At 41.0% G+C, this 23788-nt stretch overlaps 1 protein-coding gene and 1 long non-coding RNA gene across 2 annotated transcripts; both read right to left on the bottom strand.

Moving 5' to 3' along the window:
- Positions 1-251: 251 nt before the first annotated feature.
- Positions 252-3972, bottom strand: LOC141511327 (uncharacterized). Its single transcript, XR_012475309.1, has 3 exons — positions 3888-3972; positions 2944-3111; positions 252-2832 (listed from the first exon to the last, which is right to left on the bottom strand). It is a non-coding gene; the product is annotated as an uncharacterized LOC141511327 (long non-coding RNA).
- Positions 3973-10183: 6211 nt separating this feature from the next.
- LOC141513776 (keratin, type I cytoskeletal 14-like) lies at positions 10184-21472 on the bottom strand. The gene is given in 8 exon segments (XM_074223944.1): positions 10184-10282; positions 11420-11463; positions 11591-11811; positions 11927-12052; positions 12160-12318; positions 12953-13109; positions 13765-13847; positions 15791-21472. Coding segments are annotated over 8 exon segments (1323 nt in total). The 5' UTR covers positions 16304-21472; the 3' UTR covers positions 10184-10262.
- Positions 21473-23788: the final 2316 nt, after the last annotated feature.

Here is a 23788-nt window from a genome sequence, read left to right as displayed (position 1 = left end):
TTCATCAGACCCAAACCTTGGCCACCAGACAGACTGTCCTTGGATGGAGATTTGTGGCCATTCAGAACAGCAGTATCTCATGAACTTACTCTTCTCTTGACCCTGGACAGCATCCTCACTGTTCCAGCTAGCTCATTTCCTACCCAAAGACCTCTCCTTGGGTATTGGATGGGGGGGGGTGTCTCTTACTCCCCTTCCTGAGGCGCCTTTTCAACCTCTGGCTCCCCATCTAAGATTTCCTTCCCTGGAATTGTCTAGAATCAGCCTCAAAAGATAAAAGCCAAAGTTTCCCTACCTTTCTGGGTCATTTCCACAATTTTCCATCACTCTCCCCATCAATGGCAGGGTTTCAGGTCCATTCAGAGATCGACCTGAGGGAACCCTGGAAAAGAAATGGGGATCTAGCTTGAAGCTATGAGTGCTCCTTCCTCCCCATCTCTTCTGGGACTTCCTCAAGGGGTTCTGAAGATCCTGGAAGAGTCCCCAAATTGTTATAAATGAATGAAAAGAAAAATCTGAGTGAGAGAAAATTGTATATTTTATTCACAAAACTTGCAAGATACAGGTACCTCACCTGAGGCACAAATTGGTCTTGGAATGTCATGTAATTTATAGTCCTCAGAAACTCTTTCCCCTCCCTCTTGGATTTTCATAGGCTCTCAGAGTTTGAGTTACAATCTAAGAGGTCCACTCATTTCGTGATATGCCCCTAATATGACCCCCCCACACACATCATATGATGCATGATATGCTAATGAACCTCAATCATCACAGGGGATGTGTGGGTTAATATTCAACTACCTAATTGTGCAAACTCAGTAGCATTAGGTCAAAATCTCTAGGTCACTCTTGACTGGTTGAGAACTGGTTTGGAGTTTGCTATCCCTGGAATGGGGATTAGGAAAACTCTTCCAGTCTTGTGATTGGCTGGGCCATTCCCCCTTTGTAATGGATTCCCTAAAGGCTCCCCTCCACAGCCTGTGAAGACCAATACCCTACATTCCTCACACTCAGCCCCCTCCTTACAGTATTTCCAATAATCAGGAGGAGGTAAGAGTTTGCATCAAGACAAAAAAGCTTTATTGGTTTCACCAAAAAGTCAGAGAAACATATACTTGGAAAATGGGGGAGAGCAAACTGGAGGTGAATTAAAGTTGGTAGCCATTGCTCACTACCCAGTCTGGCAGGGGATGGAGTAGATCTGAGTGCAGCTCAGATGTGGACTTCTCTGGTGTGGTCAGCATGGAGAATACAATAGTTTGGTGTGTATCTGATGACTAGTGGAGGTAACTGCAGAGGTGGGAAAGAGAAAAATTGCTCACTGAGGAAGAGGCCAACCCTGACTACAGAAGTCTCACCCTCCTTCCAGGGAAGTTGTAGACTACAGATATGCAATGCAGTATACTTTGTCAGACTTGGACAATGGACTGATTTGTTTTTGGTTAAGTCTACTTCTTGATTACTAGGGAATACTATTGACTGAGGGCAGTGTTAGGTAAAGAGAGCCACTTAAAACAAAGAGATCAATAAAAATATATTTTAATAGGAGAGGAAGCTATTGCTGGGGCAATAGCTAGGATCTCTTATTATGATCAATGGATATCTTGCAAATCAGAAATAGGGAAATCAAGTTCAGGGCTCCTGAAGAATCTCTCTTCTTCCTGCCTTCATTCCCATCCCTCCTTTTTTCCTCCTTCCAAGCACTTCTACCAACCCTAACTTTGACAAAATCAATTCTCAACCATTCTTTTAAAAGCATTACAACCTGCTCTGTGTTTTCTAACTGTCTTTCTGACTTGAAGGCAGGAAATATAGATCTTTGAGAGCTTAACTTTATTTGGGATGGAAGGGTGGAAATGAAAACAATGCTCTGTCCATAGTGCTGATGATTTGACCTCTGATCCTTTCAAGGAACACAAGATTGCCTCTCCTTTTTGGCCTCTAGGGATCTTCAAGGAAATAATTTCTTCTAGAAGTGGTCTAAAATGATCAGCCTCAAAAAATGGAAGGGTGTCTTTCCTACAAAATGGAGGTTTCTTAAACTGCAGGGGGCAGCTCTTGTGGCATTCAAGAAGGCATAGATGAGCCTTAAAATGCTCCTTAAGCTGTGTCCCAGTCCCACTGGTGATCTGACATGCTTTCCAGAGAGGAAATGGAATCCAAGTGCTCCTAGAAAGAGGCAAATTAATCCTTGCAGAAAGAACTAGCACCAAAGTTACATGTTACCATCTCTAGGTGACTGAAAACTAGAGTGGAACTGGGAAGCAAGGCTACAATGAAAAGAAAAAAGTGAACCATTAGATGCATGGTTTCATAAGTGAATGGGGATGAAGGATGACTAAATGTGTGTCATTGGAGCACCTGCCTAAGGGTGAGAGGAAGATTTGGATCATTGACTTGGCATCCCCCTGCCCCCCCCAGCAGGCAGTGGTAGGTGGCAATCTCCTTCAATAGACATGTCTTCACATCCAAGAAGACCTTGGTCCTGCTGCTCCATCTCACAAGAGAACTATCCCTCCAATTGCTAATGAACCCCTGGATCTGGGACAGCTGGAGACAGTACCAGCCTTTGGTCTCTTCCAGGGAGGCTTTCTGTGAATGGAAAAAGCCAAATCTGATCTCTGAGGCTGGTTACTTTCCTCTTTCTTGGGTGCTGCATTTACCTACTAGTTGCAGCATCCAAAGCTAGATCATCATGTCACCTACAATGCTGAACTGTGACTGCAGCATAATCTCTAGGCTCCACATGCTTAGGTGGAGCTCAGAGACCTCACTCTTCCCACTCTGCAACATCTCACTATTGCAGGCAACCTTCTGGTTCAGCTCTTCAGTCTGAAATAAAGGAAAAGGAAATCCCTCTTTAGGACATACCTGATACTAGCTCTCCTTTCATTTTGAGAAGGGTCTTTTCTCCTCTTCCCAAGTGACTCAAAATACACCCACCTTGCTGAAGAACCAGTCCTCAGTATCTTTTCAATTCTTTTTTTCTTTTCAATTCTTCTCATACTGTTCTTGAATCTCAGATAAGATGGAGCTTAGGTCCATGTCAGGTGCTGCACTCATCTCTACATGGGTATCTCCTCCCACTTGGCCTCTCATAGAATTCATTTCCTATAGGTAAAGAAACAGCCTGAAATCACAAAGCTCCAAGATAGACAACTATTAGTGCAACTTCCTTTATGGTCTGGGGAAATCAACTCAGTCTCATACCTGTGGTGGTGATCCAAGAAAGAAGGAATAAAACCCCTCACCTAGTCACAAGGTATACATTGTCCCCTATCCCTTCCAATTCTCTAACATTCCCATCCTAGGTCCCTTTTGGCAAATGGCAAGAGGGATGAATCATCAGTCTAGAAATGAGAATGGATGGATGAAGATGTCTATTGAAAGTTCAGACAAGTCTGGATGTCACACAGTAAAAACTAGGTAATGATTCTGACCTGAATTGGGAGGTTCTGTGATATTTACATCTTTATCCAAATTCTTTATTTTTCTCTCTTGTGCTTGAAAGGCATAAGGACTATACCTAGGATTCCAATTTTACAAGAGCTTTCCATGAGGAACTTCTTTCCTAATGCAGATGTCTTCTCTGTAACATATGGCGATAGAGAGATCCTTGGAACACTGAGAGGTAAAGTAATTTACCCTGGGTCACAGTCAGTAAATGCTGAAGGTGATAGAAACATAGGGCCCTTAAAATCATTGTCCCACTTCCACAAAATCTGTCAAGGTTAAAGAGTTTATTCTTATTCATCAAAGTTAAGTTTGGGGGAGGAAGGTGGAATACAAAGATAATAAGTCAAAATCTCTGCCCTCATGGAATTTACAATATTTTGCCTCTCCTATGATAAAGCTGGATTGAGCATATTCCTTATTGATGCACTTACTTGGTCTTGAAGTCATCAGCAGCCAAGCAGACATTGTCTATTTCCAGGAGAGTTCTGTAATTTTTCCTTTGGGTTCCAAGGATCTAATACAGAGACCAAATATCTTTAATCATACATTCATAGAGTTCTGCACTACAGCCTACATAAGTCTCCTTCCAATGTCCATTCCCAGAATTTTCTCTTCCCTATCCCAAATTCCCTGGGATCTATATCTTGAAGGACCATAAGGTAAGAACAGAAGAAAACTGAGCAAAACTTGGGTATAGCAACTGCTGTTCCTAAGTTTTGGCAGAAGAAACAGGAGACCCAAACCTCTCTACCACCACCACCACTGTGACACATGCAGAGGCAAAGAAAGACAGGGACAAAGACAGAGACAGAGACAAAGAGAGACAGAAACAGAGACAGATAGACAAAGACAGAAATACAGAAACAGAGACATAGAGAGAGAAACCGAGACAGAGATGAGAGATAGAGAGAGACAGAGGCAGAGAGAAAGACAGAGATAGAGACAGAGAGAGAGACAGAAACAGAGACAGATAGACAAAGACAGAAATACAGAAACAGAGACATAGAAAGAGAAACTGAGACAGAGATGAGAGATAGAGAGAGACAGAGGCAGAGAGAAAGACAGAGATAGAGACAGAAGGAGACAGAGACAGAGACAAAAAGAGAGACAGAAACAGAAACAGAAACAGAAAGATAGAAACAAAGATGAAGAGCCACATGGAGACAGACAGATATAGACACAGAGAGGGAGAGAGAGAGACAGAGTACAGTTTCTGCAGGGAAACAAGTTTCAGAGGATTCCACAGAGCTGGGACAATGGGAATGAAGGATAAAAGGGCTTGTGGGAAGGAGGTGGGGTGAAGCAAATGGGTCTGGGGGAAGGAAATAGGCAGTTCTTTTTGCTACTGTGTACAGGTCACCTGTTTCCTCCTCAGTCCTAGGAGATGGTACTACTCCTGGCTATCAATGAAAAGGATCAAGTTTTAGGGCAGTGGCTACCAGATTAAGTGAATGAGCTAATCAACAATTTAGGTCTCTCTAGATCTTATTAATACTCTGTATCTTTGCTGTGGCAGAAATAAAACAGAGGCATTATATAACCTTCAGTACTCTTCTTTTAGTACCAATCCCTTTCCCATGCTTCAGGATGCCTAACAGAATGGAGCTAGTTTGGGTTGAAAGATTTAGCATTGAAAGAGACCATAGAGATCCTCAAGCCCAAACTCCTTGATTTATAGATAGGTAAACTGAGGCCCACAGAGTTGAAGTGGCTTACTCAAAGACATACAAGTACAAGTAGACAAGCCAGAATTTGAAGCCAATTCATCTAAATACAAATCCAGTAATATTTTCACTGTCAAAAGAGCTCTCCTAATGCATCAAGAATTATTCAAGTGTTGTGTGACTTGGCTCCTAGGTTAAATAAGAGCCACATCAGATAAAACCCTAGACTTGAGTATGACCTGAGGATAGAGCTCCCAAAGGGACCAAGTTTAAACTGATAGTTTGCCTTGTACTGATTACAAGGGCCTTCCTTGTCCTTGAAATTCTCAATGATCTTGATATATGGTCTTTTTTTCTCACTTGGCCCCTGTTTCTGGTACCAGTCCCAGATCTTCACCTCCAGATCAGTATTTGCCTCCTCCAAGGCCCTCACTTTGTCCATGTAGTTGGCCAGGCAGTCATTGAGGTTCTGCATGGTCACCTTCTCCCCACCAGCCTGGAGACCAACTCCAACTCCAAAACCTCCTCCAAAGCCACTGCCCAGGGCCCCTCTAAAGCTGTTACTGCAGCTACTGAAGCCCCCACCATAACCTCCTCCTAGGCTACAGCCCTCCCCAACCCCAGAAGAGAAGTGGGAGATTGTTATTGATATGCCCCCAAAGCCTGAACTCTCTTAGGTTCTAGGGGATCTATATGTAGGATCTTCCACCTGGGATGGAGACATGGCTGGAGTCACCTCCACAAGAACTCTTCTTGAAAGTAGAAGAGATGAACTATCTGCTGCAGGTAGTTATGGTATCAAGAGAGTGGAGTGTTCAAAGGGACAGAGATAACCCAGAGAAGGTACTTAGGCTCAGAGAGGATGAGAGCTATAGCCTCAGGGACCTTGGGTCTTTATAAGTTCACAGGAGAGTGGGACTGGTGTTGGCTGCCAGTCTTATCTCCCCACTCCAACTCAGATCTGGGACTACAGGCTACCCTAATTGCCCTGCTTTTCTTATGTCTCTCTCATATACTTCTGAAAAATCACCACTAGCTTAGAGTGGTTTGGGGGATGGTTATTGGGGGGGGGGGTTATTATCGGTTATGTGTGATTCCGACTGGGTTGAGGGGGATAGTATGGGACTACAGGTTACTCTTTCTCATCACTTCTGAAAATCCTTAGGAATTTTTGAACCTGAGTCCATCTCTATATCCCAGGAGGACTGGAGACAGTGACTGGACCTCCTTGAAAGATAATGACCTGTCATTTTCCAATTAACTGTTTGGATATCTAAAGACTATTTAGTTCAAATGAGCACCTTCCTGAATAGCAAGATTATCCTCCCTGAAATTAGGCAAATGCTGCTCAGCCAAGCCAAGACCCTGAGTACTCAGTGCCACTCTAAAGGGCAAAGTAAGCAATCCTACCATCCCCCACTCTGACCTCAAGCATACAAACACTACTATCTTTTGGGGAAATGTCTTTATGTCTTCTCAAGGTACAGAAAATGGGCATTACATTCATCCTTAGGTCTTTTAGGAACCAGACTCTCTTTTCCCCAAGAGCAAGAAGTTGGTTAATTTATCCAAAGATTCTCCCTGTCGTCAGTTGGCTTTGGAACCATGGGCTAGGGATTGATTTACTGGCCCTTTTCTTCTGGGGGACAGAAGAGTAGTCCCTGGTATCTCTGCCCTCTATTAAGACATTGTGATGGGAATTAAGAGAAATGCCTCTGCCCCCCAATGATAATTCTATTCTGGTCCCTCAGAACTTGTTGCACAGTCTTATTGTCTTTGAAGTGACTTTCCCATAGTAGCCATCCAGTCCAGGAGCACAAATACCTCCAGACTCACCCCATCATGATATAATGTGACTCCACATTATAGGGAAAATTACAATGGGAGATAAGACTGTTTGCCCCAATTGGGAAACTGAGGTCCAAGGAACACAGTCTATCTTTGTCAATAGTATGCAGAGAGAGATATCTCTTATCTCTTAGCCCTAGAAACAGTATTTACTATTCTCTCCTTTCTCCCACAAATGCTCTATTGCCTTTAAGCCTTTAATAAGAGAAGTCGGGGGTGGCTAGGTGGTGCAGTGGATAGAGCATGGGCCCTAGAGTCAGGAGTACCTGAGTTCAAATGTTGTCTCAGACACTTAATAATTACATAGCTGTTTGGCCTTGGGCAAGCCACTTAACCCCATTTGCCTTGCAAAATCCTTCAAAAAAAAAAAAAAAACAAGAGAAGTCAGACCCAGAAAGACTACTATTCACTTTGATCCAATTCCTGGAGATCAGATCTGATCAGGCAGGTAGAAAGTACAGACCTCTATGGTTGAAGTCAAGGAAAATAGGGTAGGTGTCCGGGGAAGGTGTAGGATTATACAGAGGAGAGAGGCAAGGAGGAAAGGCTGGGTCCTTTAAAAAGGGCACTTAGAAGATGTTAGAAGGTCACCACAGCAGGGGAAATCAATTCTGTATAGCTGAGTTGGGATAATTCCGATGGAGTCCTTGTGCTACAGAAATCAGGGCAGAATTCCAGGAGTTGGTGACTTTGAAATTTTTTTGGACTTCTTAGTCCAGACCATCCTAGCCATTAGAATAGAAAGTATCTGGGTACAATTCCTTCAACTGACCCTCTCATTTGCTCTCCCCCAGGGGCTCCATCATCAATCACTAAGTTCTTGAGTCTCAGGGGCTCCAGCAGGCATTTTGGGAAGAATGTGGGTATACTTGGGGTTGTCAGCAATTTCCCATTTCCCAGGCAGCCCTCAACAGCACAATTCCAGCCCATCACTGAACTAACTCTTTCTGGGATCAACTGTTTGCAAAAGGAAGGATATAACTCCCTTCTTTATATCACTAACAATAACCCCTCCCCCATTCAATCTGTCAAACATATTGAAAGAGGAAGTACAATCATCCTAATCCCTAGAGACTCCCTCATTTTGCTTAGGTTTAAGAGTTCAGAAAGAAGATGCTAAGGCCCCAGTCCAAGTCTAAGTCTATGGGACTATTGCCCAGTTCTGCAGACACTTGCAGTTTTGAAAGATGATAGGTCACCTGAGCATCCAGCTCACCCTTTACTGTCAGAGGCACTTACTGTCCCATCAGAATATAGATCCCCTGCCTCAGGTCCAGCTCAGCAGCTCCCCACCCCCACCCCCACTGAAAAGCACATGGATTTTTAGCTAAGGAACAGTTAATTTGCTGGAAGATGTTTCATCTTTGACTTCCAGAGACTCATTGGAGGAAAATGTTATGTTGAAAGGAAACTAGGAAGACATATATGGATGTAGAACTCAAGAATCAACCCTAGGTAGTGAGTAGGCAATGTATGTCAGGACTGGGACACAACACTGAGGATATGTACAGAGGAAAGAATAAACATAGTCCCTACCCTCAAGGTGCATCTTGAGGTGAAGGGAGGAGACACAGTCCCTGCCCTTTGGAAACTTCTAATGCAATGGAAAAAAACATAGGATCATAGCTTTATAACTGGAAAGGAGCTTTGAAGACATAAATGTCTAATCCCATGGTTTGGCAGAGGTTAAAAACTCGGGCCCAGAGAGATTATGCCTTGGCAAGAGCACAGAGGAAGCCGAGGTTCTCTGAATCCAAATATCTACCTTCTGCTCCATCACAGAAGGAAAGTATTCAGCAACAGGTCATAGAATCAGAGTAGAAGAACCAGGCCTGTGACTTCTCCTGGGTTATAGGGCACCCTTCCAGCTTGTAAAATGTAGTTGCCTCTGCTCTTCTTTCTCCAGCCTCCTCTTTCTCTCTGAGCTTTTGGTTGACTGTCAGATTGCCACATTGTGCTCTCTCATATAACCTCTGTGCAGAGTGAGACACCCACTTGCTTCAGGCACTGACTTACCTGTGCTCTCCTGGAACGATGGCCCAGGATGGAGTCTTGAGTTTATGTAAACTTTTCCTGGGCCAGTGATGAGAGGTGACAAAGTGAGAGGGCAGAGGGAAGAAACAAGAATGCAGACTCAGACAATAAAGAACAGGGAAGGGTCCAAACCCTGAGGATCCTTGGTTACTTTTCCTTTCCCTCCAATTCGAATAAAGACCAGTTGCAGGAAGGTATACAATGGAAAGAAAAAATACCAATCTGAGTCTAACTTCATATCACTCCCCTGCTTAACAGCCTTCAGGGGTTCCCCAGTACCTGCAACATAAAATCCAAGCTCAGACCTTCATTTAGACCTATCCATATTCTGACCTCACCTGACCTAGCCAACATTGTCTCTCACATCTCCTCAACAAGAATAGAAGTAATGGAGTAAAAGCAAAATGGACAACGGATTTAGAGAACAACAATCTGGGTTCAGCTCCCAGCTCTGATCCTGACTGTGTGACCTTGGATAAGTGAGTCACTAAACCTCTCTGGTCTCAGTATTTTCATGTGTAAAAAGGAGTGAGACAAGTGACCTCTCAGGGTCCTTGCACTGCTAAACCCTATAATTCTACAGGCATTCCATATGACATTGTGACAATTGTTTCATGTGTCCCTATCATCACTTCATCTTTGTAGCCCTCTCTGAACTTGGCACATGACTTTGTGAGTAGCTGGCATGCATTAGAAAACTTATTGATGTGACTTTTTCCTTTTCTGTAACATAATGGGCTTGGATTTGATGCTCATTAAAATTTGATTTAATCTGATTTTCTTTTCCCTCCCTAGCAAATGGAAAGAACCTGAATGTTTTATTTGCTCTTCATTGACTCAGGATCTAGTACAGTGCCTCATAAATGATTGTGAGAGCAATGGATCACTGGAGATAGAGGAAAATCACAGTTCCAAGGCTATCATTCACTTCATCTCTCACTATATATCTCTTCAGCTCTTCCCCACTTCTCTCCTCACTGCTTAACCAATAAACAAGAGGAGATCAGAGTTTGCATCAAGAAAAAGAAACTTTATTGGTTTGTCCAAAGTCAGAGAGCAGCTCAGCCCTCTGTGGGGGAGGGCAAGGGGAAGGGAATGAAAGTCAGTGACCATTATCCACTGCCCAGACTGGCAGGGGATGGAGCAGTCTGTGGGCCTATCTGCTCTCGTCATCATGGAGAATTTATTTCTTAGAGTGAAGGACTTGCTCATTACTGGACATCATATTGCCATCATGGATGTTTAATATTTTTGTGAAGCCTAATGGCTAGTTGAGGTAACTGCAGAGGTGGAAAGAGAGAAGGAAGAGTGATTATCAGGCAAATGGCCAACCATGTCTACAGAAGACAGATGATGAAACATACCTGCCCCTGCTTCCAGGGAGCTGGTGAACTACAGATATGGAATGGAGTATATATACTGTTTCAGACACGAACAATGTACTGATTTGTTATAAGTGTATTTCTTGGTTACAAGGGAATGTCAGATTGAGTGAAGGCAGTATTGAGTAGTGATAGCAATCTAAAATAAAAGCATCATTTAAAATCATTTTTAAAGGAGAGGGGCCTGGGCAAATGACTAGGGTATCTTGGAATGGTCAATGTCTATCTTGGAAAGCAGATTAAAAAAGCAAACTAAGTTCAATTCTCCAGATGAATTTCCCTTCTTCCTTCTGCATTCTTAGTCCTCCCCATTTCCTGCTTCAACTCCATCACTGACAAAACCAATTCTTTATCATGTTTTTAAAAGTATCATATATTGCTGTATGTTTCCTAATCGTACTTTCTATACATTTGACAAGACTCAGTTTTCCCTGAGAACAGAGAATATAGCCCATTGAATATCCCAATTTAGGGTTTTGTTTGGGTGGAAATGCGGGAAGGAAAACAATGCTTTGTCCATGGTGCTGATGATCTGACCTAGAGATCCTTTCAAAGAACACAGAATTGCCCCTCCTTTCTGGTCTTTAAGGATCTTCTAGGTAATATCTTTTTCTAAATGTGCTCTAAAATGATTAGCAAGCCTCAAAAAATGGAAGGGTGTCCTTCCTGCAAAATGGAGGTTCATTAAACTGAAGGGGGCAGTTCTTGTAACATACAGGAAGGCATATATAAGTTTTAAAATGCTCCAAAGTAGTGTCTCAAAGCTAGTGGTGTAACAACAACCTTTCCAGAAAAGAAAAAGAATACTAGTTCATTAGAGAGAGGCAAATTAACTCTTTTTTTAAGGTTTTTGCAAGGTAAATGGGGTTAACTGGCTTGCCCAAGGCCACAAAGCTAGGTAATTATTAAGTGTCTGAGATCGGATTTGAACCCAAGTACTCCTGACTCCAGGGCCAGTGCTTTATCCACTGCACCACCTCGCCACCCCGCAAATTAACTCTTGCAGAAAGAACTAGCAGCAAAGCCACATCTTACCATCTCTGGAGGATTGAGAGCTAGAGGATAACTGGGAAGCAAGGCTGCAATGAAAAGAAAAAAGAGAACCATTCGATGCATGGTATTATGAATGGATGGAGATGAAGGATGAGTAAGTATATGTCATTAGATCATCTGCCTAGAAGTGAGAGGAAGATTTGGGTCACTCACTGGGCATCCTCTCCCTCCAGCAGGCAGCGGTAGGTGGCAATCTCCTTCTCTAGAGAGGTCTTCACATCCAGGAGGACTTTGTACTCTTGGTTCTGCTGCTCCATCTCACAGCGGAGCTGAGTCAGCTGTTCCTCTGCATTGCTGATGAGCCCCTGAATCTGGGTCAGCTGGAGACAGTAACGACCTTTAGTCTCCTCCAAGTTGTTCTCCAAGGAGGCTTTCTGTGGATGGAAAAAAGCCAAATCTGGTCTCTGAGTTCAGCTATGCATCTCCCTTCTGGATACTGGATTCACCTGCTAGTTGTAGCACTCGGAGCCAGATTGCCAAATCACCTACCATGCTGAGTTGTGACTGCAGCTCAATCTCAAGGTTCTGCATTGTTCGACAGAGCTCAGAGATCTCACTCTTCCCACTTTTCAACATCTCACTGTCGCTGGCAACCTCTTGATTCAGCTCTTCAGTCTGAAATAAAGGAAATGGAAACCCTTTCTATTTCATGCCTGATACTGAACTCTTTATTTTGAAAAGGGTCTTTCCTCTTCTCCCTAAGTCACCTCAGCCACACCCACCTTGCTGAGGAACCAGTCCTCAGCATCTTCTCGGTTCTTCCGTGTTATCATCTCATACTCTTCTCGAATTGCAGCTAAGTTATGGCTCAGGTCCTGGCCAGGTGCTGCCTTCATCTCCACATGGATATCTCCCATTTGGTCTCTCAAAGAATTCACTTCCTATAGGTAAAGAAACAGCCTGAAATAATAAGGCTCCAAGGTAGACAACTATTAATGCAACTTCCCTTATGGTTTGAGGACACCATATTCTGTCCTGATTACTTTCTTCTCACCATCTCAAATTCTCATGTTTCCTCAAAATCTCCCTAGCTCAGAGGTAGAAGGGTGCAGTGGAAAGAACATTGTCTCTTTAGAAGTACTGGGTTCCAATCCTCATAATAAATCTCATATTAGCTAGCTATATGACCTTGGGCAAGTATGACAGACTCAAGAGACTCGGTTTCCTCATTGGACTCAGTTTCCTCAAATATAACATGAGATGGTTGGATGACATGACTTCCTCAGTTTTCTTTTAGTTCTAGATCTAGGATAATGTGACATGCAGAGAATCATTTTTTTTCACACTCTCTGGGAATAAGTGGCTGAACTCAGGTCCCACTAATGTCTGGGACAGTGCTCTAGCCACAGAGACATCTAACTGCCCCCACTGAAATAATCTTAATGATTAATAGCCCTCCCTCACTTTAAACATGAGAATAAAATAAAAACAATTAAAACAAGTTATCCTGAAACTGCAGCATGTTGATTTTAGAATTTCCAGCAATTGCAGCCTTCTTACTTCCTTGACTCTCACCTCCTCATGATTCTTCTTGAGATAGGTCAGCTCCTCTTTCAGGATCTCAATGTTCGACTGCAGGTCAGCCTTGTTTAGAATCAACTTATCCAACATTATGTGCAGATCATTGATGTTAGCCTCCACACTCATACGCTGCTTCACCTCCTTCTCATATCTGTGGTGATCCAAGAAAGAAGGAATGAAACTTCTCACCTAACCACAAGTTGTACATTGTCTCCTATCCCTTCTAATTCTCTAGCATTCCCATTCTAACTCCTTTTGGCAAATGGCAAGAGGAATGAATCATCAATCTAGAAATGAAAATCAATAGAAGAAGATGCCCATTGAAAGTTCAGATAAGTCTGGATGTCACACAGTAATAACTAGGTTATGATATGATTCTGACCTGGGTTGGGAGGTTCTGTGACAATTTTAACTAAATTCTTGATTTTTCTCTCGTGCTTGAAAGGCATAAGAATAAGGGCTACATCTGTGATTCCAATTTTACAAGTGCTCCCCAGCTCTCCTAATGAAGGTGTCTTCTCTGTAACTTATGGTGATAGAAAATTCCTCAGAACACTGAGTGATTTTACCTGGGTCACACAGCCAGTAAATGCCAGAGATTATGAAAACACAAGCCCCTTAAAATCATTGTCCCATTTCCACAAAGACCATCAAGAATGGGGAGTTTATTCTTGACTTAATTCATCAAAGTTAAATTTGGGGAATATACAAAGATTAGTGACAATCTTTCCTCTCATGGAGTTTACAATCTTCTGCCTCTACTGTGATAAGGCTAGATTGAGCATGTTCCTTATCAATGCACTTACTTGTTCCCAAAGTCATCAGCAGCCAAGCGGACATTGTCAATCTGTACCACCAGTAGAGAATTTTCCCCTTGGGTGTTAAGGATCTGATACAGAGAGCAGATAGCATTAATCACACATTCAGAGGTCAGCACAAAGTCTACACATGTCTCTTACCCATGAACCTTCTCAGAATTTTCCCTTCCCCATTCCAAATTTCCTGGGGTCTACAACCCCAGGGACTAGAGACAATTTTCCAGGCAAGTCAGTGTTGCCCTTTGTTCCTGTACTTAGCAGTCTTTACTTCCTTGTTTTCCACAACTCAGTGGAGTCTGGGTTGTGAATAAGAGTTCACTGTTAAAACCAATCATTCTCAGTAGCATGTAAGTCCTTGAGGGCAGGAATTGTTTCTGTTTGTAAGTTTTGGTTCTTCAGGGCCTATCATAGAACCTGGCAAACAGTAGCTACTTAATAAGTATTTGCTGCATTAATTTTAATTGTACTGAATCCAAGGCTGTGTCCAGGGAGAAAAAGTAAGTGACTGGTTTAGAGAAGAAGAGTCCTTTGAGAGGTAAGAAAGAAGGTAAGAACAGGAGAAAACTGAACAAAATTTGGGTTTGGCAACTGTTGTCTCTAAGCTTTGGCAGAGGAAATTAGGAGACCAAATCTCTCCACCATGACAAATATGGAAATAGAGAGAAAGAGAGAGAGAGAAACAGAGACGGACAGAAATAGGGACTGAGACAAAGGGAAAGAGAGATAGAGACTGAAAGAAAGAGATAGAGACAGAGACAGGAACAGAGATAGAGAGACAATTACAGTGACAGACACAGAGACAGACACAGAGAGACAAAGACAGACACAGACAGAAAGACAGAGACAGAGAGATAGGAACAGAGACAGACACAGAGAGAGAAAGAAATAGAGGGGAAAAAAGAGACAGAAAGAGGGACAGAGAGAAACAGAGACACAAAGAGATAGAGAGACACAGACAGACAAAAATAGACAGAGAGAAGGAAAGAGAGAGAGAGACAGAAAAGAGAGAGGGGGAAAAGAGACTGAAAGAGAGACAGAGAAAAACAGACAGAGTCAGAGAGAAAGAGAAATAGAGAGAAACACAGACACAAAGAGATGAGAGATAGGAACAGAGAGAAGAGACAGAGGAAGAGACAAAGACAGATAGAGACACACAGAGAGACAGAGAAATAGAGATAGAGAGGAAAAAAGAGAGACAGAGAAACACAAGAGACAGAAATGAGAGAGGGAAAAAGAGGCAGAGAGAGAGAGAGAGAGAGAGAGAGAGAGAGAGAGAGAGAGAGGTAATGCAAGGAGACCAAGTTTCAGAAGATTCCAGAGTTGGGACAGAGTAGAGTAGGAATGGGAGGGTTAGGGTTGGGGTGAAGCAAGTGAGGGGATTGGAAAGGGAACAGGCAGCCCTGTCTCCTCTAACAATTCTAGGAAATGGTGCTATTCCTGGCTATCAATAAAAAGGGTCGACTTGGGGGAGTGCCTACCAGATTAAGTGAATGAACTAATCAACAATTTAGGTCTCTTGATCCCATTGCAACTGTATCTTTGATATAGCAAAAAATAAAACAGGTATTAAATAACCTTTTCTCTATTCTTCTTATAGTTACAATCCCTTTCCTGCTTTACAAGAGGCCTTAACAGAAAGAACTAAAATTTTAATTGTTAGATTTAAAGTTGAAAGGGATCATAGAGAGCCTCAAGCCCAAACTCTTCAATTTACAGGTGGGTAAACTGAGACTCTCACAGTTGAATTGTTTTACTCAAAGTCACATGAGCAGAAATAGCCTGTTCAGGATTTGAAACCAGGTCATCTGAATACAAATCCTGCAATGTTTTTAATGTCACAAGAGCCCTACTAATTCAATGATTCAAATATTGAATGACTTGGCTCCTAAGCTAAACAATAGTCACCTCAATTGAAACTCTTGACAGGAGTGTGACTCAAGGCTATAGCTCCCAAAGGGACCAAGTATAAAGTGATAGCATGCCTTGTACTGATTACCCTCTGCCTTGGACCTACCTTGACCTGGAGCTCCTCAATGATCTTGAAGTAAGAGCTGTAATCTTTGCTTTCAGGTCACCTCTGCTTCTGGTACCAGTCCCAGATCTTCACCTCCAGATCAGTGTTTGCCTTCTCCAGGGCTCTCACTTTGTCCAGGTAGGTAGCCAGGCGGTCATTGAGGTTCTGCATAGTCACTTTCTCCCCACCAGCCAGAAGGTCATCCATATCACTATATTCTCCACCTAAATCAGCTCCAGCTCCAAAGCTTCCACCAAAGCCACTGCTTAGGGACCCTCCAAAACTCCTCCTGCTGCTGAAACCCTCACCAAAGTCTCCTTGCAAACTCCAGGTCCCTCCAGAAGAAAAAGGGGAAGTTGTCACTGACATGCTCCCAAAGCCTGAGCCCCCATAGGTACTAGGGGTTCTGCAGGAACCTCCACCCAGGATGGAAACAGGGTTGGAGTCACCTCCAAGTCCACAAGAGCTCTTCATTGCTTTGGAAGAGGTGAACTGTTTGTTACAGGTTGTCATGATAACAAGAGAGAGAATGGGGTGTTCAAAGAGACAGAGATAACTCAGAGAAGGTTCTAAGAAAGACTCAGAGAAGAAGAGAGCTGCTACCTCAGGGACCCTGGATCTTTTCTTTATAGCTTCACAGGAAGGTGGAGCTGGTTTTGGTCACCAACTCCACCTCCCCACTCCAACACCAGATCTTTGCCAATAAAGGCTATGTTAATTGCTCCGCCTTTCTTAAATCTCTCATATATGTCTGGAAACTCATCATTAGTTTAGAGAGGTTTCGGAGATGGAGTTTGTTTGGCTTAGTTTTTTTTTTTTTGACCTTCTTACTTGATCAGGTGTAATTCACTCTGGGGAGGTATGGAACTACAGTCCTTTAAAAGGTCTGGGGACTTAAAAGGTTTCAAGTTGTCACTAGAGCAGGTGAGATCAGTCCTTAATATGACTGAGTTGAGATAATTCCAATGTAATTCTTGTGCTTCAAAAATCAGGGTGCATTCCCAGGAGTTGCTGACTTTGGACTTTTTGGGACTCTTTTAAATCCAGATCCTCATAGCCACTAGAAAAGAAAGTAACTGGGTATAATTTCTCCAACTCATCCTCTCCTTTGCTCTTCCCCAGGGCTTCCAACATTGTCTCTTCCCTCCTTCCTCCAATCATTCAGTTCTTGAGTCTCAAAGGACCTAGAAGGTATGTTGGGAGGAATGTGATTATGTTTGGGGCTGTCAACAATTTCCCATTTTCCCAGACAGCCCCCAACAGCATAGTTCCAGTTCAAAGGCAGAAGTGACACTTTCTGGGATCAACTCTTTGCAAAAGGAAAGATATAACTTCCTTTTTTATATCACCACCAACAACCACCTTCCCCATTCTGTCTGTCAAGCACCCTGGAGACCCTCTCCTTTTGCTTAGTTTAAGAGTTCAGAAATACCTGAAATACAAGTGATCCATGTCCCCAGAAAAGCCACATCTGTCTAAAGAAATAACAATTTTTAGAATTCCCCTCCTCAAGAGTCTAGGTTCCCCAGTATTTAGTATCTGAGCACAGAATTCTATAGAACATCTGCCTGCTCAAATCTTCACTTCCTCCTGGAAAATATTATAGTTGTCTTCAATATGGAATAAGAAGATGTGATTCTTTCTTTCCAATTTGCCAATTTGAGAGGGCAGGAGACAAGGGTGTGTGGGAAATACTGTAGTTTAGTGAGTTTTTAGTTGCCAATCAGAGTCAGAGGCAGCCAGATAAATAAAGAGGGCACAGTTTGGGAATCACCTCTGGGTAGTGAAAAGGCAATGTATGTTAGGACTGGAACACAGAACTGAAGGCATATTCTGAGGAAAGAACAAACAGAACAAATATGATCCCTACCCTCAAGATTCTCCCTGTTGAAGGGAAGAAGCACAGTAGTCCAATGGGGAAAACATAGGACCATAGATTTACAACTGAAAAGGTACTTTTGAAGACATAAATTCTAATTCCATTGTTTTGCAGAGATGAAAACTCAGTCACAGAGAGATTATTATTTGCCCAAGATCACAGAGGGATCCCATGTTCTCTGATTCCAAACCTCTACCTTCTGCTCCATCACAGAGGGAAGTAATTCAGCTACAGGCATAGAGTCAGGGTAGAAAAGCCAGGTCTATGACCTCTCCTGGGTTATTGGGTTCCCTTCCAGCTTATAAAATACAACTGCTCTTCCTTCTGCAGCCTCCTCCTTCTCTCTGGGCCTCTGAAGTTGACTCTACCCATCAGTTCTTGACACATGATACTCTCTTCAATAACCTCTGTTATAGAGAGACTCCTACTTGCTTCAGGCACTTACCTGTTCTTTCCTGGGATGATGGTCCAAGATCTACTTTATGTCAGCTTTTCTTTGACCAGTGATGACAGATGACAAAATGAGAAGGCAGAGGGAAAAATCAGGAATACATATCAGACAATAAAGAACAGGGAAGCATCCATCCAAACCTTGAGGATCCTTGGTTACTTTTGTTTCCCCTCCCTATCAATAAATAAAGTTCCCTTTGTGAGCAAAGACATATGCTGGCTGGACAGGAAGAGATACAATAGAAAGAAAAAATATCAGTCTCAATCTGGTTTCATATCACTCCCCTGCCTATCAGCCTCAGGAGCTCCCCAGTACCTGCAAGATAAAATCCAAGGTCAGCCTAGCATTTAGACCCATTCACATTTTGACCTCACCTGACCTAGCTAACACTGTCTCTCACTTCTCCTCAACTAGAATAGGGGAAATGGGGTAGAGCAGAAGGGACAATGGATTTGGAGACCAACAACTTGGATTCAGATTCCACCTCTGATCCTAACCACCTGTGTGACCTTGGAAAAGTCTGTCACTCAACCTCTCTGGCCTGTTTATGTGTAAAAAGGAGTGAGATCATTGACCTCTCAAAGTCCTTACAATACTAAACCCTTTAATTCCACAAGCATTCCATATGACATCGTGACCTGACTGTTTCATGTGTCCCTTATCATTGCTTTGTCTAGATTACAAACTGCATCTGTGTATGCCACTCTGAACTTGGCACGTGGCTTTGTGAATAGTTGGCATTCATTGGCAAACATTGATTTGACTGTTTTTCCTCTTCTGTATTGGGCTTGGATTAGACACTCAGAATTTGATTTAATCTGATTTTTTTCCCCTCAACTAGCATATGGAAAGAACCTGGATCTTTTGTTTTTCATTGTCTCAGTGTCTAACACAGTGTTTCCGAAATAATCATGATAGCAATGGGGCATTGCAGATAGAGGGCCAGTCTTAGAGTCAGGAAGGCCTGGGTTCAAATCCTGCTACTTGTTTTTATTCACTGAGCAAGTCATTTTCCCTGTCCAAGTCTCCATTTCCTCTTCTGTAAAATGGGAAATGCCTGTGATACCTCCTTCAAGGTGGGGCATAAATCTGGAGGAAAGAGGGGGTGGCCTTGGCACCAGGAAAGACTGAGATCAAGTAGTGCAATGAAGTACTCTAAATAAGTGATCACCATCAAATCATTTCCCTCCATTCTTCAAGTAAGATAGAACTGGCTACTTGTCCCTGATGACTGGAATGCACTCTGTCCTCAATTCTGACTCTTTCAATTCCTGGTCTCAGGTAGCAAGGTGGCAAAGTGGCAAAGTGGATAAAGCACAAGACCTGGAGTCAGGAGGACTTGAGTTCAAATCCATCCTTAGACACTTGCAAATTACTTGCTACTTACTAGTTTTGTGAACTTGGCCAAATCACTTAATCCCATTGCCTCATCAAAAAAATAAAAATAAATAATTAAATGTATAAAAAGATTTTTAAAAATTCCTGGTCTCCTTCAAGAGTCTTTCCAAGGTCTCCCTCTATATTAAATCCTTCCTTTTTCTTACAACTGTTAGCAAGCACTTGGTGGCAGGATAAAAAAAAGTTCCAACTCAAAAGCTGTTATGAAGCTCCAATAAGATATTGTAGGTAAGAGGATTTAAGGATCCATCTTATTCTTTTGCCTTAATCAAAACTGATTGAATGAATGAATGCTACTGGATATATAATTTCTGTGAATAGGGCACTAGGTGTAGAGTCAGGAAGACATGAGTACAAATCCAGCCTCAGATACTTACTAACTTTGAAATGATGAGCAAGTCACTTAATCTCAGTTTGCCTCAGTTTCCTCAACTGCAAAATGGGGAATAAAAACCACTTACCACCTAGGATTATTGTGAGAATCAAGTGACATAATAATTGCAAAGTGACTCTTTTCCAAAATAATATTTTGTTTCCCAATTACATGTACAGACAATTTTAACATTCATATTTTAAAATTTCAAGTTCCAAATTTTCTTCTTCCCTCCTCATCTTCTCCCTCCCTGAGATGGTAAGCAGTTTGATGTATGTGATACACGTGCAATTATGCAAAACATATTTCCATGTCAATAAAATTAGACATAAACAAAAGAAAAATAAACATGAACAAAAAATGAAAAACAGTATGCTTCAATCTACATTCAGACTCTATCAGTTCCTTCTCTGGATGTGGATAACTTTTTTCATCATGAGTCTTTCATTCAGAGCTGCCTTTAAGGGCTAGATGGTCCAATAGATAGAGCATCAACCCTAGAGTCAGGAGGGACCAGAGTTCAAATCAGACCTCAGACACTTAATAATTACTTAGCTTTGTGATCTTGGGTAAGTCACTTAACCCCATTGTCTTGTTAAAAAAAAAAAGAATTGCCTTTGGATCATTGTATAGCTATCATTCAATTAATCATCATTCAATATTGTTGCTAAGGTTTACAATATTCTCCTGGTTCTGCCCATTTCACTTTGAAACATGAACTGTTCTTCATGTTAAGTTTTTCCATATTTTTCTGAAATCAAACTATTTGTCATTTCTTAAAGCATAGCACTATTCTATTACAATCATAATACCATGGCTTGTTCAGAAAATCCCCAATTGATGGATATGTTCTCAAATTCCAATTCTTTGCCACCACAAAAAGAACTGCCATGAAATGAAATTTTTTGTACAAATACATCCTTTTCCCTTTAAAAAAAATCTCTTTGACCTAGAGACCTAGTAGTGGTATTGCTGGATCAAAAGATAAGCACACTTTGATTGCCTTACAATTCCAAATTGCCTTCCAGAATGATCAAATCAGTTCATAATGCCATCACAATATATTAGTGTGCCAAATTTCCCATATCCATTTCCAAAGTTTTAGGGGCAAATTGAGCCTTGGTGCTAGAAAAAAAGGAAAAGCAAAAATAATCCAAAGAAGGAATAAGCTACCTAACCATAATAATATCCAGCATTTCCATAACAATTGAAAACTTACAAAGTACTTTACATGTTTTCCATTTGATCTTCACAACTCTGTGAGCCAGGTGTTACTAATTTTACAGATAAGAAAACTTCCAAATTTAAAATTCTGTGATTTTAGAAATTTTGACCTTACATATTCCAAGCAAGCCTTAGTTTCTATGAGAACTTTTTGCCTTATTGTTTTCTTTATACACCTTTCAGATGATCCATTTTGGCTCCTTGGTAAAGTCACAATTAGAACCCCCCTCAGCAAATATACTTTAAGAATCATCATATTATGATTATTATAACTTATATAATCATTATGTGTTAACATGTAACATGTAATAATATATTCTGTAATTGTTATACATACTGACAATATATTCTAGATATGTTCTGTATACATTCAATATATCTCCATAATTATTATATATCACATTTATAATGTTATATGTATATAATATCATATAATATATAATAATGAATATTATTTAATTCAAAATCACTATTGAATTTAGATATACCTAAAATATAGAACATATTTTATATATTCATAATTATAATATATAGCAACAAAGTTCCAATATTCTGTTGAATATGATAGCATGTGTCATATATTCTACAGCTTCTATATATATGATATCTTCTATAATGATTCTATAAAACATGTATCATATTTTATAATTACTATATGATGGCATAAAGGATATTTTCCATAATTATTATAATAGATAATAACAATCAAGATAATCACTAAGGATTATATAGTGTTTTAAGGTCTGCAAAGCTCTCAATACTGGATTACCTACTTTTACATGGTCATTATAATGTTATTTCTTTTCTCATTCTGCCTCCATCAAGGAGGCACCACAGAAACCTGTGAACAACATATCAGTTATTAAAAGCAGTATGTGTTACTAGTCATACCTCTTCCCACTAAAGTTCACAAAAGAAAATCCTGTTCTGGGAAGTTTGTATACAAATAGTGAAAAGGGAGAGGACTAGTTATTAGGTCTCAGAGTTCAGGATAAAAATAGTGTTTGAAGGTCATTCCAGAAGCTTTCTGGGGAAGAGACTGGAGGAGAGAGAACAAATAGAAGACACGTGAAGAACCTATAAGGTTCAGGACTAGAACAGCAACTACAGGAAGAGGAAAGAAAGGATGGATTTATTCTCATTTCAAACTAGGGAGGGATTAAGCTTTAATAAGTACAAATTATCAATTTTTCCCCACTGTATAGGGTGAGGAAGTGAGGCCCAAAGTTTCTTTGTGATTTTCATATGCACTTTAATGAAAGAACCAGAAATAGGGCTAGGGGGTAGGTATGAGGGTATAGGCCTGACCCCTCTAATTTCCTTAAATTTCAGTGTCTTCATGCCCCTCTGATTTTTGAGACCTTATAGTAACTCCTTAATTCTAGTTATAGAATAGACATTGTACAACCATAGGCTTTTGCAGTTCAGAAAGACCTTTAAGATCTAGTTCAGTAGCTCAAAAGAAACAGGAGATGCACATGGACTCTAGTCAAAATGCTCACATAAACTGTTTGTACCCAACCTGTGGTGGAATCTTATGAGCTCTTATTGATTTGATCAGTGAGTCAGACACTCTGTACCTTGACCCCAATATAGTGATGCCATTTTGATCAACTTTGAGAATGAAGGAAAACAACCAACAACCAACCAAAGAGGAAACTGAAATCCAGAGACAACTACTTTCCTAAGAACCTAGAGATCTCTTCATCTTTGGTCACTCATTCAATTCCATATTTTAGACAAATTTTATTACTATCTTTTCTTTTTATGTTTGATACATTTACTCACATATACATTCCTTCTCTGCCTCTCAAAGGTAAAAAACCAGCAAAAATAACCAAGATATTAAAAAAGTTTGACATTATATTCATTATTCTATACCTGTAGCACCCCACCCCAACCTTTCCAAAGAAAAATGGTGATGCACCTTCTTATATCTCTTCTGAAGTGCCAAGGTACATACAGCAGTAAATAGAATGCTGAACATTGAATCAAGAGGACTGAGATTCAAATCCAACCATAGACCCTCACTAATTGTATGACCCTGAGAATATTACTTAACTTTTGTCTGCTTCAGTTTCTTCATCTGTAAAATGCGAGTATTAATAGCATCTATCTCCCAAATTGCTCTGATGATATAATGGGATACTTGTAAAGTGCTTTGCAAACTTTAAAATATTATATATCATAATATACACAATATATTAATTGACATATAATATATATTGTATTAATATTTTCAGCATTCAGTTTTCTTAATTTCATTATTCTTATTATTTAGCTTATTATAGTTTGTCTTCCAACTTCTACTTATTTCACTTTGCATCAGTTAATGTATCTTCCCACACTTCTCTGAATTCATCCCAATCTTGGTTTCTTACATACAACAATAATATAGCATTACATTCATGTACCATAACTTTCTACCTTCAAAAAGAGCAGCTAGGTGGCAGAGAGGATTAAGTGTTCTGAATATTCATCTTTGTTCAAATTCAGTCTCTGATACTTACTAGCTATGTGATGCTGGGCAAGTCACTTAACTTTGTTTGCCTCACTTCTTTATCTGTAAAATGAGCCAGAGAAGGAAACAGCAAATAGCTGGTGCCAAGAAAATCCCAATATGACGTCACAGAGAGTCAGACAACTCAACAACCACAATAACAGCATAAATAT

This window comes from Macrotis lagotis, chromosome 2 (genome assembly GCF_037893015.1).
Source record: "Macrotis lagotis isolate mMagLag1 chromosome 2, bilby.v1.9.chrom.fasta, whole genome shotgun sequence".
Lineage (NCBI taxonomy): Eukaryota > Metazoa > Chordata > Mammalia > Peramelemorphia > Peramelidae > Macrotis > Macrotis lagotis.
Note: the sequence above shows the minus strand (reverse complement) of the source record. Positions and strands in the feature narration are given on the sequence as shown.